The sequence below is a fragment of the Penicillium macrosclerotiorum genome (assembly GCF_028827735.1).
Source record: "Penicillium macrosclerotiorum strain IBT 26536 chromosome Unknown utg000003l_segment0_segment0, whole genome shotgun sequence".
NCBI lineage: Eukaryota > Fungi > Ascomycota > Eurotiomycetes > Eurotiales > Aspergillaceae > Penicillium > Penicillium macrosclerotiorum.
Window position 1 is genome coordinate 1,263,955 of NW_026643083.1, and position 16,095 is coordinate 1,280,049.

Genomic DNA, 16,095 nt, shown 5'->3' on the forward strand with positions numbered 1-16,095 from the left:
CAAATGTCTAAGGTTTGCTATAAACCAAAAAATTATCCGAGCAGCAAATGGTCCTGCTCACTTTCTCCACCATAATTCGCCTCCACAGTTGTATCCAAATCCGGCTCGTCTTCGAGAGTAACTGGTGAACAATTAGCCGGTGTGATCCGAAACAAAAACATGTCATCGAGTCTATAAACTTACCATGCGGTCTAATCAGTAGACTCAATAAGAAAGCAATACCGAACACAGCTGCTAAACAAACAAAAACCGCGGGTGGATAAGTTGCGACAGTCATACTATAGATCAGATTGAAGATAGTAGGCGCAACAACTCGGGCAAGGGCATGCAACAGGCCTGTAGCACCAAGCATTTGCCCAATACGTTCTTGTGGGACATGCTTGGTGAGCGAGGACTGCAAGGTTGGTGATCCCATCCCGCCGAGCGAGGCGACAATGCCCGAAAGGATCATGACGGACGGGTGCCATGACAGGGCATAACCAACGTATCCAAGGATATCAAAAACAATCGACAAACGTATCAAAACAACATCCAACATGTCAGATCCGCGGATGGTATCATCATTTTCAACTGGAGTGCGGAAGAGCCGAGCCACGATCGGGAGAACCAGGAAAAGATTGACAACGCGAACCACGTTGATGATCGAGACGAAAAGACTGGATTCCACATTGCCCCAGTTAAACATGTACTCGGCGTAGATGATGATCACCTGCACCGTGCCCATCGCAACGCCAAACGCAGCGGTGTCTATCGCAGCCAACAGGACGATATTCCGTCGAAGCGCCGGGCTGGCTCCACGGCGGTTCGGAAACAGGACACTCGGTCGGCCAACAGCGGGGAGAAGAATCTTCAAAGGTGTGATCAGGTTCATGGGGTTCAAAGACTGATACCAGCTGGTCCGGTTTGAATCGGCCGTTTTTGCCCGGTGCTGACTGCGAGCAGCTAATTGTCGCGCCTTGGAAAGAGACTCCGGAACGATAAAGTACAGGGAGAGACAGAAGACGAAATGTAAAGTCAATCCAACGTAGAATACAATCAGAGTGCCTCCCGTTTTCTGGATCAAATATGCAGCACCACTCGGACCGACCGCGATCCCAAAGAACAAGGCACCATGGAATAGTCCAAAGGCCACACTTCGTCGGTCCGGGGGTGTGCAATCAGAGGCATATGAATGGATCAAGGCTTGTGCAGTGGTGAATGAGCCTCCCAGCCCATCGAAGACAGCTCCGACTAGGAGCATGTTGACCGACATATATTCGGGCCACGAGGCGACAATGACGGTAATCGATTCGTTGAGAACAGCGCCCATTGCGCCCAGCGCGATGATCTTCGTTCTACCATAGCGATCAGATAGATGACCCATCCGAGGACTGACCAATGCAGAAATGATTCCTGTAACAAGATTCAGATAAAGCTGAAATTTGGCGACGAGAGACTGTATTTCCGGCAAGCGACACTGGGAGTTGTCCTCTCCGAAGATGACGGGGAGATAAGTGAACGTGGGATCCTGGGCAGTCTTCTCGACAAAATAGTCGCGGCAAATCAGGGACATAATCAAATTAATCTTGGGCACTGCGAGCCCTCCGAATCCCAGTGTAAAGAGCAAGCCAAAGGGCAGAAGCCACCAAATCTACCCCATGATCAGATAAGCGGCCCGAGGGATATGCGGGCAAGACACAGAAGAATCACTCACATGAGGTCTTCGCCATCGGGAGCGGTCGTCGAAGTCGTCAGGTCGTCGTTCATCCTGCAGCTGCCATGAATCGGTCTCCGAATCGTTGGCCAGCAACGGTTCCGAATGGATCTGCAGGGGGGGTGCTTTGGACGCCGCTGCGATGCGACGACTGCTCAAGGCTTGTTGCTGCGCGTCAAGGGCGGGTTCGCCCGCAAACAGTTCTTCGTTCTCCATGATGGGAGATATGGTGTCAATCGCACGAAACCCCCCAGAGCATGGTATATAAGGAACCAACCACGCACTGCTTTCTGCGAATATTACCCGGGGCAGGGATTAGGCCGGGTTTCGGGATTGAGGGCGGGAGAAATGGTGACCTCTCCCTGTCTTATCAAGCAAAAACAGGCTTCGGGTCGCGGGGGATTGATAATCGCCCGCGGCCTTAGTCCCAACGTTTCTGGCCCAGTCGGAAGCCCGAGATACGACCAAATGATTGGAGGTACTACACCAGTCCCGATACCACTGGTGTATGACAACGGAATGGACGGAGCAAACCCCCTAAGTGGATGACAGTCTAATTTTGGACCTAAAGCTATCTTTTGTACAAAGACCCGATTAAAATCACAGCCTGGCAAACTCCGCTAATCCTCACCCAAATGATATGTACATGCGATCGCGAAACTCTGGGCATCCCAGTATACAAGAGAACAAGGTACGCAAATCAGAGCCCAAATCCTAAACGTTATTTATTACCTTGACTCTTACAGCACCATAGAAGCGAGCTGCTTCCCCGCAAAGAATTTCTTCTGCTCCAGGCATCGGTCACTCTTACAGCCCTGGCAGCGCAGAGTCATTTGCGGCGAGCAGGGCTCCCCTTTCTGCAAATGCTCGCGAGCAATATCGGCCAGAGCCTGGATGAAAACCGGATTTCCGTTCAAGCTCTCCGCGCGCTTAACACCGGGGCTATTGGCCTCATGCATAACCTCTAGATCCAGCTCGTATAGGGTCTCGATGTGGTCGCTGGTGAATGCGATCGGCACAAGGATCAAATCAGACTGGCCACGCTTGACATATTCCATCACAGTATCACTAGTCTGAGCTCCAAGCCAAGCCTTGGGGCCCACCTGGGATTGCCAACACAAGCGGTAAGGGTTGCTGAATTTCAGTCGCTGCATCACAGCGTGGACGGTGGCGGCAACTTCGGCGGGATAAGGATCACCTGCAGCGTCAAAGACATAGATGTTAGAAATCGTTTCCCTGCTTGGGGGCTTCTCAACGTACCTCGGTTGACCACATCCATTGGCAAGCTATGGGCAGAAAACAGCAATACCACCTGGTCCCGCTTCTCCTCAGGATAGGTCTTTAGCTGAGCCTCGATGTTCTGGGCAAATGCCTCTACCAAGCCGGGGTGGGAAGGCCATCGATCGATGACACTCCACTGAATGGCACCCGCGGAGTCAGCATCTCCATTGCCACGCTTGCCCTCTAGGCGAGTGCGCCACTTCCATAGTTCATTGAGGGAGCTGCCTGTAGTGGAACAGGAATATTGCGGATACTGTGTGAAGGCGACCGCACGGCCTCCTTTCCCATTGCCGAATCCATCCGCCAACAGTTGGTTATACATAATCTCTGTCAAGGGCGCCGCATAGCGAAAGGCAACGTAAGGCTTGTGTGGCGCCGTCTCCGGAGAAATTTTATCCAAAATCTTACACATCTCCGCACATTGATATTCAGACCATTTGCGAATGGGCGAGCCGCCACCAATATCCGAGTATTGCTGCTGAATTTTGGGGGTTCGTCGACGTGCGATGAGAGGTCCGAGATAGGATTGAAAGCGACCCAAGGGGATCAAGTCAGCATCGGCCTGTAGCAATACGTCCGACGTCCATATTAGCCGTACATCCCAGGGCGAGATCATAATGTGGCATCCACACAAATTGATGAGAATGCTCAACGTACAAATAACCTGCTCAGAAAATCCTCCACCTCGTCTGTTGTTGATGGACCGCCCATGTTTAGAAAGACCATCGCAGTCGGTCCTTTCGCACCTGTCGCATCTTGCATCACGGGCGGAATTGCTGTAGCTAGACCGCATTTCTGAGAATCATTAATCACCATACAGCCGCGACTTATTGGTCGCACTGCGGAGGTGGCGGCGGTGCTCCATATCCGTCGGGGAATAGCGAAAGGGCTGCGGAATGCCATGGCTAGCAAAGTTTGAAAAGCTGGCAGTGTAGAACAGATGTTGGGTTAAACAATGCCAGTTCCCGATATCAATCAGAGGTCGACCGGAGGGTAGAAAGGTTGCGAGGCAGGCAAAGGGCCAGATTCCCAGATTCCCAGGTCGGCCTTGGAATTCGGCCTCGGAAAGCTTTACGGACCGCGGTCGAATGACCAATCACCACGCTGCGGGAGTCAGCAATTGAGTCTCGCCCCGTCACATGACCTTCGCGTCGCCCCCGCGTCAGTCGCGTCTCAAGGCAGCAGCTCCGATGACGCAAAGGCTGGCCCTGGGGTAGTACGAATTCTCTTTCTTTGACATCTCAAGCTCCTATGAGAAATCGTGAGAGAGATTCGGCAACATGGCTGACCATGGCTATGCGCGAGATGAAGAGAATATTGAGGAGGATGAAGTGGATGACACCGTGAGCAACTATCACCTGTCCGCTATCAATGAACATAAAGACCGCGATTTTGACCTTAATATAACACGTAGAGTTTTCGGGCCGTCAAGGATGCGGTTCTCTTCGCGATCGATGTTAGCAGCTCCATGCTGAATCCCCGTGCCTCATCGGATCCTAAGAAACCTGGTGAAGAATCCCCTACCTCAGCCGCGCTCAAGTGCGCCTACCATTTGATGCAGCAGCGTATCATATCCAATCCCCGTGACATGATAGGGGTGCTCTTGTATGGAACCCAGTCATCCAAATTCTATGGCGACGATGGCAAAAGCAGTGCCGGCCTCTCATACCCCCATTGCTACCTTTTTTCCGACCTTAACGTTCCCTCGGCACAAGAAGTGAAAGACTTGCGGTCCCTGGTAGAGGATGAGGAAGTGGCTCGACAGATCTTGCAACCCTCTGACGAACGTGTATCGATGGCCAATGTACTGTTTTGCGCCAACCAGATCTTCACCTCCAGATCTCCCAATTTTCTGTCCCGACGGCTCTTTATTGTGACTGACGACGACAATCCTCATGGTAACAGCAAGTCAGCTCAATCTGCGGCAACCGTTCGAGCAAGAGACTTGTATGATTTGGGTGTCTCGATTGAACTATTTCCCATCTCTCGGCCAGACCATAAATTCGATACCTCCAAGTTCTATGATGTAGGTTGCTTCGTCGTACTTGATTTCTAGAGAATCACGGAATCAGAAGATCGCTGACAACGCCAGGATATCATATACAAAACCTCCCCTACAGATGGCGAAGCTCCGGCCTATCTGCAGCCGGACACGAACACCTCGACAGTCAAAGGAGACGGAATTTCGTTGCTCAATAGTCTCTTGTCAAGTATTAATTCTAGATCTGTTCCAAGGCGGTCACTCTTTTCAAACGTTCCTTTGGAAATCGGACCCAACTTCAAGGTTTCAGTCAACGGATACCTATTGCTGAAACGACAAGAACCCGCGCGGAGCTGCTATGTCTGGCTCGGTGGAGAAACGCCTCAGATCGTCAAGGGCATCACTACCCAAATGGCAGACGACACAGCTCACGAGGTAGAGAAGTCTGAAATCCGAAAGGCATATAAATTTGGAGGGGAACAAGTAGCTTTCACAACCGAAGAACAGCAAGCACTAAGGAATTTTGGAGATCCCATCATCCGCATCATCGGCTTCAAACCACTGTCTGCCCTACCCATCTGGGCAAGCGTCAAGCAACCTTCTTTCATTTACCCCTCTGAGGAAGATTATGTGGGATCAACCCGCGTATTCTCCGCATTGCAACAAAAACTCCTCCGGGACGAAAAGCTCGCCTTGGTGTGGTTTATTCCTCGCAGGAACGCCACCCCCGTACTAGCCGCCATGATTGCCGGAGTGGAAAAAGTCGACGAGAATGGTGTACAAAAAGTCCCTCCTGGAATGTGGATTCTTCCTCTTCCTTTTGCGGATGATGTGCGACAGAACCCAGAATCGACCATGAACGTGGCCCCAGACTCCTTAATTGACGCAATGCGCGCAGTCATTGAACAACTGCAACTACCGAACGGCGTTTATGATCCTCAGAAATATGCAAATCCTGGTTTGTTCCTTCCAGCATTCATCTCTGTAACCCAGATAGAAACTAATGACCTTATAGCGCTTCAATGGCACTATCGTATTCTACAGGCTCTTGCCTTGGACGAAGACTACCCCGGAACCCCAGAGGATAAGACCATTCCACGCTACCGGCAAATTGATAAGGTGGGTTGCTTTGATGCTGATAACTTTCCCATGCAAAGACTTGATTACTAACATCACACCAGCGCGCTGGAGACTACGTCCTTGCCTGGTCTGAGGAACTTGACACTCAATTCAACAAAATATTCGGTGGCACGGCTGCTACAAAGTCCACTCTGGTCAAACGAGGTCCAAAGGAACGTGTGGATGGTGACAAAGCGGGAGATCCTCCGGCAAAGCGGGTGAAGGTCGAAGATGGCGCAGGCAATATTGATGATGAAGTTCGACGATTTTATGACAAAGGGATTGTCTCAAAGCTCACAATGCCGGTGCTCAAGGAATTTTTGACCGCGCACGGCCGCTCCACGGCTGGAAAGAAGGCTGATCTTGTAGACCAAGTCGAGCAATTCTTCGAGCAAAAGTCCTGAACAAGACAGGATTTCTTTTGTTTGCCTTTTATCTTGTAGCATAACAGATTAATGATTATCGGCTATTGGGTATTATCGTGTGTATTATTTTGTTTTCTCTATTCATTCCGATTACGTTTGAACATGCGGACTGCCGTAATTAACTCGTGCGTCCATTTCGAGCCGAGTACGTCAGCGTTGACTAAACTGCTGAAGCAAACTACATGTGGGGCATGTGGGGAAATCCCCGGGGTGGATTTTTCATGGGGATCCAACTCTCGGATGCTGAGAATGGTACGGATCAACTTCATCACTCTTGAGCTCTTCAGCTGTCCCCAGGAAAATCAGTCTCATATGATTTGCTAGTTTTCAAAAGGGTGCCGATTACACACGTCGACGAAGCGCACAGCCAGACCGCCTCTCATCCCCGAATTTTTCCTGGGCCAGCGATATGACTAGTGTCCGAGCGCGAGAAGATCGCAGATGTTACATGTGCAATAAGACATTTTCCAAAAAAGAGCATCTCACGAGGCATATTCGCGGTCATACCAAAGAACGGCCGTTTCAATGTTCCATATGTGGCAGATTATATTCCCGAAGGTGAGATTGCCTACTGTCTGTAGTTGACTACGGTGCTCACTATTATCACTACTCTCTAGTGATGTGCTCAGACGACACCAAAGAAATCATGACGATCAGAAAGAACAGGGCTTTTCTGTTGCCTCAAAGGGAGAGCTGGCGACCGACTCAGCATTGCTCACGCCTGCTTCAGCCGCTGAAACGTCGCAACAACTGTCCGGCATTTCACCTGTCTCTGTAATAGACTCAAGTTCTCAGCATGCCATTGATTCTGAAATGAGTAATATTGCTCCAAATAACGGTGTAAGCTTCGCGCCATTGGCAGCAATACCGGGGCAGAATGAGATGCTAGGAGATACACGCTCAGTTTCGGAGTCTGGAACATGGTTCCTGGAAGAAGACTTCGACGTTAGTGCACTGGACTTTTCCATTACATCCACGATTTCAGAGTGGGCGCAAATTCCAAGTGCCCTTCCTGCTCCTAATGCACCAGTCGGAGCGCAACGGATATTTTCGCCCGTTCAGGGTTCTTCGTCAGAGCCTAATACCACAGATTCTGGGGATGAGTCTGTCAAACGACAATGGTTTACCCATATGTCGCCAACTCAAGAGCCTCACCCAAGTCGAGGATCTGTATTATCGGTTTCAAATTGGCCAAGTCAAACCAACACAAATGAATCATATCGGGCAGGCCTCTCTCAGAAACTTCGTCCTCGAATGGAGGACGAGGCACTACCAACGTCAGAGCAGCTGAATCTCTTTGCAAAGCTTTATTTCCATCGGTTTCATCCGTTGCTTCCAGTCATCCACACGCCATCTTTCCACCCAACGGCAGAAAATTCCTTGCTCTTTCTGTCGATATGCTCAATCGGCAGCTTGTTCGTGGGCTCTTCACATGCCGCCATGCAAGGTGAGCGAATATTTGAAAGGCTCAACAAGGCTATACTGGCTTCTTGGGAGTCATTTCTTTCGCAAAGCCGACCAGATGCATTCTCGATGGTACAAGCCGCCATTCTGGGACAGACCTACGCTATTCTGGCAGGGAAACCCAAGTATCTCGTTCTGGCAGATGTTTTACATGGAACTGTAGTAGCATGGGCTCGTGAAGCAAATAGGCTCAGTTCTTTGTGTCAGCGGCCCCATGATCTATCAGATCAAAATCATGTTGAGGAAAGTTGGCAACGATGGATTGATATCGAGCAGCGAGCGAGAGTGCAAGTGGCACTCAACATTCACGATGCCGAGCTCGCAACACTTCTACATCACCAGCCAATTAGGAGCCATAGATTCCGTCAGTACCCCCGTCTAGAATCCGATGCATTATTTTCCGCTCCTACGGCATCGAGATGGGCCATACTATACCGCCAGGCACACCAGGAGCAGTCTGCAGAAATGACCTATCCTCGGTTACCACGACCTGCAGACCCATTTCCAAAAACCGCTCTAAACTCTCGGTTTACCGCATACAGTATCCTTGAGAGTATCAGTGCTCGTCTCATTGACTCTAAGCAGTCCCAAGAGTTCGATCATATCACTTGCCAGGAAATTTCAAATCTTCTAATTGAATGGTGGCAGACATATCATACATCTGGCCAGGATGCTTTCTGCCTACCAGTCCTTTGGCATTCTATATTCATTTCACTATACGCCGATCTAGATCTGCTAGAGCAAGCTATTGGCCGAGACGGCCACAAAGCCAGTCTCGAAGCATCGACTCCAGTCCGCGAATGGGCATTGTCGTTCAATGCCAGTCGCTGCCTGTTGCATGCAGCACTGATTACAGAGTATCTTGAATCAATGAGCATCTCTTCTGAGCCAGCTATCCATGTTCCTCGGGCTTTATTCGCAGCAGCCTTGACCTATTCTTGTGTTGGTCATTACGCGCCGAAGCATATAGTGAGTGCAGAGGCTTTTACCTCCCCGGAGATCAAACTGCTCGGAGATGGACCTTCTCGAGTTGCTATCTTTCAAGAGCATATACAAAATTTGAATCGCCCTGTTCCAATAGACTTGGACCATTTATATCGCTTAATTGATTTGTTGCAGCGGGGTGGACGATGGGGGATATCCCAGGCATTTGCCAATGTGCTATCTACGACATTGGAAAATGGAAATGGAGCTTATGCTGCAGGATGAGCTCAAAATAATCAATAACTTCATATCGAGCCAATCAATCTTTCGTTTGGTCACGTTCCCTCTCTAGTATATGGATTGAGATACTGGATTGCAGCTCTAGTCTTGGTGGGGCCAGGTGTAAGCCGAATAAGCACCAACACGACTCATACTACGCCAATAATTATTTTAGACAAAATTACATCTAAAATGCCTGGGATCTGGTTGTTTTGGGCTGAATCATTATCAATTCCATGGTTATTCACTGGCGTTCTAGACACCCCGCAACCGCTTTACAGATCTTGCGGGGTGAAGCTCCACTCTCGTGGGACACCAGCTTCCGTTTCATTTCCCGTTGTTCGCCACAATCAAGAGCAGCATTTGTCTCTCAAGCTGCCTTTTCGCCTCTTTATTGGAAATAAGATCCATACATATTCCAATTTTCTTTTGTGCATGCTAATATTACGCCAAAGCAAGTATTTCTCTCGCATTTTTCGAGTTTCTGGTGGAAGTTAATGCAGGGACCACAATGATGATGCCCGGGTCAAATGAACCATGCCTTAATTCCGCCTGGCAGGCACCGTCTTGTACCCCTCTTCATTAATTGTGAATAATGGACTAATGCATACAAAATCCCCACCTTCCCCGCCACTCCAGCTTCGTGGGGAGGCCCTACCCCATATTATGAAAGAGACGACACAACCGAGGGCACCAAATTAGAATAGTGGGAAAGAGATAATATAAATAGCATAAAAGGCTCTAGAGAATGGGTCAATTATCCAAATTACCCTTTCCTTCCTTTTCTTTCCTTTCCTGTTCCTTTCATACGCGTGTCAATTGAGCAAGATGCCTGTCTTTACAGAGCATTCACTTTCCTCTCGAAACCTACGGGTTCTACCAACTTTCGCGCCTCCGTTGCCCCGGCTGTCTCCTCCATTTTCATTTAGCAAAAGCATTGAGGAAAAGTATGAGGTGGTCATAGTCGGAGTATGTACCAAAGGATCTTAAAGAAGGGCCAATCAGACACGACTTCTGCTGACCATATCAATTTGCAAATAATAGGCCGGTCCTGCTGGACTAATGCTTCATCTCCTCCTTGCTCGCTATGGACTCAACGATACTTCTCTTCTATGTATCGACGCCAAACCGAGCACGCTGAAATCCGGCCAAGCGGACGGCGTCCAGCCGCGCACCTTAGAAGTCTTCAAGACCCTTGGCATCTCCGACGAGATCGAGAACGAGGCCTGTCATATGTGGCAATTTGCATTTTGGAACCAGTCAGATAATGCAGCTAAAATCATCGAGCGCACTGCTGTCGTCCCGGAGGTCCTTGCTCCAGCACGGTTTAGCTATGAAGCGACCATTCACCAGGGTCGAATTGAACGGATTATGGAGACTGATCTACTTCGATACTCAGAAAAAGGTGTCCTACGGAACACCACGCTAGTTGACGTACGAATTGACGAGAGCGGAGACGCAGATTTTCCGGTGCTGGTTACCATGAACACATATGGTCAGGAAAAAACAGTGCGCACGAAGCATCTCGTCGGTGCAGATGGCGCACATTCCGTCGTTCGTCGGTGCATGGGGCTCAAATTAGAAGGCGAATCGCTGGATCATATTTGGGGTGTAATCGATCTTGTTGCTGACACCGATTTCCCCGACATCCGGCGGCGTTGCGCTATTCACTCTCCGGCTGGTTCAGTGATGATCATTCCGCGGGAAAGAATCTCCTCGGGAGAATATCTCACTCGATTGTACGTTCATGTCCCTGAAAGTGTGGCTCCAGAGGACGACCAACTCTCCAACGATGGGCCAGATGCGAAGTCTGAGGATTCACGGCAGCGGAGAAGCAAGATTACCCAGGAAGGCATATTAAAGCAAGCAGCCGATGCATTGCAGCCATACTATATTCGTCCGAAAGATGGGGTTGTCGACTGGTGGGCTGCATATCAAATTGGCCAGCGAGTCTCTCCGGAGTTTATTGTTAAAGACACTAAGGGAGTTCCACGCGTGTTTATTGTTGGAGATGGTAACTTCATCCATTATCAACGAATTATGTAAAAGTCGGTTAGATGCTAACAGCTTGAATGCATAGCTTGCCATACTCATAGCCCTAAGGTAAGATCAGGTCACCCCTTCTAATCACAGAAAATCTTACAATGGTTTCAATTCTTAGGCCGGGCAAGGAATGAATGTCTCCATGATGGACTCCTACAACTTAGCCTGGAAGCTCATATACCACGTCAATGGACTCGTGCCGCAACCTACAGGCGCAGGCACTTCAAATGCCCTACTTGAGAGCTACCAGACAGAAAGACATGAGGTTGCCCGTCAACTCATTGAGTTCGATCGGAAATTTTCCACAATGTTCTCTGGGAAAATTGGAGCAACAGAGGGACTTAGTCAAGAAGAGTTTCAGCAGGCCTTCAAGCTCGGCAATGGCTTCACGAGCGGTTGCGGCGTGGAGTACCCCCAAGGCACATTTGTGGTTCGTGACGATTTGAACGATGAAGCATACCCTGTGAAGGGCGCAGACTATCTCTCTGGTATACTCCGGCCTGGTCGAAGACTATTGAACGTTCAGGTATTGCGGCACGCCGACGGCGCGAAACGCAATATTCACGATGGTAAGTTGCATTTTTGACGCAGATGAGAATGGTAGATAAATACTAACAGGGATTAGATATTCTTTCTACGGGCCGCTTCCGAATCTTGTGTCTAGCCTCAAATGATCTGTTGGATAGGAACAGCGCCTCTGCACAGGCACTCGAGGCGATCGCACTCCTGGCAGCCAAGTTTCCTGTTTCTGTCATAGAACAGATTGTTCTGCATCCAAGCCTGCACCGACATTTCGAGTGGGACGATATCCCTGCATGCGTGAAACAGCATGCCGAAATGCGTTTCCATGACGGCTCGGCCCTTGATGATGCATATTCTATATATGGTGTTGATCCGGCAAGGGGTGCCTTGGCTGTCATTAGGCCTGACGGCTATGTTGGAGTGGTTGCTCGACTTGAAGATATTGCACGAGTGGAGGAATATCTAAAGCAGTGTATCAGAGAATTATAGGTTATCTATCGCATATTAACAAGCTTTAATAATCTAAGTACTGAACCAGGTCGCTCTACGGCAAGCCTGAGAAAACAGGCAGGATGAGATAGGTCGGCGAATAGACCAACAAACCACCACACACCACGGTAGAGGAAGCCTCCCAAAAGGGAAAGCAGAAGCAGATGAAGCGAAGAGAGCGTGAAAGTTGATTCTCTCCCTATCGGAGATGCAAAGCTATATCCTGTAAAGACTGGGTACAAGAAAGATATCCTCCAATCAGAGACCTCCCTAGTATTGGCCATTTCCCCACTACAGTACTTATAAGAAGTACCTAAAGTACCTCATTTAAAACAATATTATGGATTCAGAAGATAATGGAGAATCCATGCTTTGTGGAATAGATTATTCCTTATCTAAATCGGAGACAAAATTCTTGGAAACTTCACAACATGACGTTTAATCCTGATAGATTGATCGCAATCACAAGCTTGTCGACTCTATTCCCACCTCAATCGCTAAATCAGGATCCTGCTGGGATATATAATCCTCCTTCAAATTGAGAATTCTTTTATCTCTCTCATATTCGATTCCCTGAAAGCAACAATAAAGTTTGCCGGATTGTAAATCAGGCAATGCCTCCCCAGCCGTGCCAGCGCGCCGTAATCCCGGTCCAAGTTCGCCCTTATCTCCCCAGAATAACCGCGGGTGATTCCATTCATCCACTAAACCCAGAACCCCTTGAAAATTTCCGTATGTCGTGGGAATACTCCCTTTGGGATTTGTCCTAATCATGTACTCCGTGTAACCGGTCAGGAGCATGAATACCACGGCTAGAGCTATTATTGGAAGAAGAGAGATATTGAATGTCAAGTCTGCCGATAAGGCATAACCGAAAATCCAGTGGATGCTGGCTTTGATGAAGGTAAGCATGAAACCATATCGGCTCAAGTTGGAGATGGCAGAAGGATTTGGGCTTGACCCAACTGTCTCCATGTTGCGCCATACGGCTTCATCGCGTGATAGATTGAACAACAGCTCCAGGCAGTGTAAGGCGAATGCGAGGAACGATTGCAATATGACTTGAACAAGAAGGCCCAATAAGGCTGTTAGATTATCAGTATCAGATATACTGTAAAAGTTCGTCCACATGGCACCGTAGAACTTCCAGTAGCGCAACGGAGAAGGGTCCCACTTAATTTTACTATGCATCGGGTAGTCATTAAGATGAACAAATATCCCTTGTCCAAGAGACCAGATGCTGAAGATTCCACAAAGTCCCCACATCAAATAACGAGTAACCCAAATCTGTGGTGCAACCTTGAGCATGGAGTCTTGTGATTTGATGGCTGGAAGCATTACAGAATCTTTGACTTGGGATCCTTGAGCTTGATGTAGAGCCGTCGCGTTTGCAAGGAGATTGTTACTCCATGTCAGAACCATGCCTTTGTATAGCAGACTATATGTAGAAATGCAGACTTGAATAAGAATTCCAACTCCTAAAGCGATGATAGCGATGAGGTTGAAAATAACGAAATTTGAAGAGGATGAAACTTTGTGAAAATCTCCTTTCTCCAGACGACCTTCAATATTCGCATCCCTCATGATCGATGACATTGCTCCATGAGAAATTGCCAGCGCAATGCCAGATATTATGTTAAAATACCAGCTATTTGGGCCATTACTCTTAGAGCACGTCAGTAATCGGATCTTTGAGTTGAATTTCATTCGATTTTCATGGAAGAGGGTCCATCTGAGAGTCATAGCTTGGATATAATTAATTGAGTCAAGGACCGCGGTAACGAGAAGATTTAACAACAGAGTCAACAGCACAGAAATTCCCTTAGGAAGTTGGCAAATACGTTGAAATGTTGGAATCGAGTCTCCGGGGCGGTAAAAGTGGGAGTAGAAGTTGCTCATGAACTCCAGTCTCGTAAGATTTACCGGTGCCTTGACGCCTTTGGCATTTATTATCAACGACCCTGTCAGTATAAGCGTCAGGGACAGGATACAGCCAAGACCAAGGCCAAGTGTGCAGAGGTCACGAGTCCTTAATATAGTGTCAGATGTTTTATCAAATAGTCGAAAGTCATCGCCATTTCGAGTAGCGGCTGCAATTTTGGTTGAAGGCATTGTTTCTAGATTTCAGGGGCTAAATTCTCGTTGATGCAATTCGTGTCTGTGTACCTTTATTAGCTTATTGTGCCTCGCTTTCATGAAGTGATCAATCAATGAATATAGAGAAAAGCTTCGCACATTAAGAGCGACCTGGACTAGCACTTTAAGCCTTGACATTCAAAGGCCTAGCTGTATAAAGTCTGATCAAAATAAGCCCACTAATTACAACAGTTACACCCCCTATTTATATGGCTAATAAGTATTTAGGCTTCCAATTGATCAGCCGGCGGGATTTTGGGCTAGGCTCAATCCAAATGCAAGATATCCGCGACTTGGCGCGCAAGGGGCCCAGGCTGACATATTCTTTCTATACCAGACCAAGAGAAGGAATGTGCGTAAATTGAATCCAGGGATAGCTATTTTACCCGGGCGAAAAGAGATTGCCCGAAAGAACATAGAACGAGGTTTGAATTCGGAAACAAAATTTTGAAATCTGCGTGAATTTTTCTCAATAGCCTTCGCTTTCGGAGAGGAAATCGAAGTTCAAAAGAGACCTTCATCTGTAAATACTAGAAGCAACCGAAAACGGATTCGTCGGGCGTAGGAAGCAATGCTTCAACAGGAGAGCAAATTCTACTTAAGAATAAGGAACTACGAACTTCATATCAGTCTTCTCAGATACGGTATTTGGCTTCCGTTATTTAAACGTGAACACTCTTGACCATGCGACTATTCATGATTTGTATGGCTCTTGGCCTTCTGGGGGCCACCCTTGCCCTGGGTTTCCGGGGTATGCAGGCGCCGCTGAATCCTTCACAGATTACTTCTACCAAAAGTTGTGGACCAGGTTGTGATTTGACGTGTACATCAGCTCCTTCATCCTGTCTCAAACCCAAAGGAAGAATTTCAAAGCCAACAAAATCTTTCTCCTTCAGCTCGGAAAGTTTTGGGGGAAACACCAGTTCGGCAATCCATGAGAGCGAGGCGCCAAGTTCCCAACCAGGACCAACGTAAGTATTGCAATTTGAACCAGATCTTGAGAATTCTTATGATTTAATGAATAACAGATCTCACAGGGGGGCACTTTCCGAGCATGATGAGCTTTGATATCATTCGTCGATCGTGGTTTCGGAATTGACGCGCCTGTTTTAAGAGAGACAGATCAAATGGAGAATAAGCTCATTGGGCTACCTGGTAAACATTTGTATAATTTCGTTCACTCTATCAATATATTTTTGGTCTAGTGTGCAGCTGCTTGAGTAGAAAGGGTTTACACGTACCCGGTATGCTAAGGGCTCAGCTGGCCATAGACTTTAGGATATGACCAATGAAACTGAACGGAGGACACTGGATGACCATCCTGAGTCCACTCTAGATGTAACTCATCTCGAATTTCGGCTCTCGCTATCAGGCTCTTATATTCGTCTGAGAGGTAAGACCCCTCTATAGCACCCTGTCGAACATCGCGCATTTCAGCGTTATGCTATTAAGGGCATGACGCTTGCTTTAGTTAATGAAGTGGACGGATCATTAGTTAGTTAACTAAGTAACTAACTAGTGCAGTGGGGAAATGGCCAACAATAGTGATGTCTCTGATTGGAGTATATCTTTCCTAGGACACAGCCTTTACAGGAGATAGCTTCGCATCTCCGATAGGGAGAGAATCAACTTTCACGCTCTCTTCGCTTCATCTGCTTCTGCTTTCCCTTTTGGGAGGCTTCCTCTATCGTGGTGTGTGGTGGTTTGTTGGTCTATTCGCCGACCTATCTCATCCTGCC

At 48.2% G+C, this 16,095-nt stretch overlaps 6 protein-coding genes across 6 annotated transcripts; 3 read left to right on the plus strand and 3 right to left on the minus strand.

The window, feature by feature from the left end:
- Positions 1-32: 32 nt before the first annotated feature.
- On the minus strand, positions 33-1,909 carry N7462_003350 (putative tetracycline-efflux transporter; the record flags this gene model as incomplete). Its single annotated transcript, XM_057075076.1, has 3 exons — positions 33-121; positions 184-1,630; positions 1,694-1,909. 3 exons carry the CDS (start codon positions 1,907-1,909, stop codon positions 33-35), a joined length of 1,752 nt encoding a protein of 583 aa, XP_056934581.1.
- Positions 1,910-2,433: 524 nt separating this feature from the next.
- On the minus strand, positions 2,434-3,877 carry N7462_003351 (ferrochelatase HEM15; the record flags this gene model as incomplete). The annotated part of the gene is made up of 3 exons (XM_057075077.1): positions 2,434-2,891; positions 2,954-3,536; positions 3,632-3,877. The coding sequence occupies 3 exons, from the start codon at positions 3,875-3,877 to the stop codon at positions 2,434-2,436; spliced, it is 1,287 nt and encodes a 428-aa protein (XP_056934582.1).
- A 377-nt stretch (positions 3,878-4,254) lies between these two features.
- On the plus strand, positions 4,255-6,478 carry akuA (uncharacterized protein; the record flags this gene model as incomplete). Its single annotated transcript, XM_057075078.1, has 5 exons — positions 4,255-4,317; positions 4,389-5,000; positions 5,067-5,913; positions 5,971-6,074; positions 6,137-6,478. The coding sequence occupies 5 exons, from the start codon at positions 4,255-4,257 to the stop codon at positions 6,476-6,478; spliced, it is 1,968 nt and encodes a 655-aa protein (XP_056934583.1).
- Positions 6,479-6,908: 430 nt separating this feature from the next.
- On the plus strand, positions 6,909-9,172 carry N7462_003353 (uncharacterized protein; the record flags this gene model as incomplete). The annotated part of the gene is made up of 2 exons (XM_057075079.1): positions 6,909-7,057; positions 7,117-9,172. 2 exons carry the CDS (start codon positions 6,909-6,911, stop codon positions 9,170-9,172), a joined length of 2,205 nt encoding a protein of 734 aa, XP_056934584.1.
- An 822-nt stretch (positions 9,173-9,994) lies between these two features.
- Positions 9,995-12,220, plus strand: N7462_003354 (uncharacterized protein; the record flags this gene model as incomplete). The annotated part of the gene is made up of 5 exons (XM_057075080.1): positions 9,995-10,135; positions 10,211-11,180; positions 11,247-11,269; positions 11,328-11,778; positions 11,835-12,220. The coding sequence occupies 5 exons, from the start codon at positions 9,995-9,997 to the stop codon at positions 12,218-12,220; spliced, it is 1,971 nt and encodes a 656-aa protein (XP_056934585.1).
- A 462-nt stretch (positions 12,221-12,682) lies between these two features.
- Positions 12,683-14,332, minus strand: N7462_003355 (uncharacterized protein; the record flags this gene model as incomplete). Its single annotated transcript, XM_057075081.1, has 1 exon — positions 12,683-14,332. One exon carries the CDS (start codon positions 14,330-14,332, stop codon positions 12,683-12,685), a length of 1,650 nt encoding a protein of 549 aa, XP_056934586.1.
- Between the last annotated feature and the right edge of the window lie 1,763 nt (positions 14,333-16,095).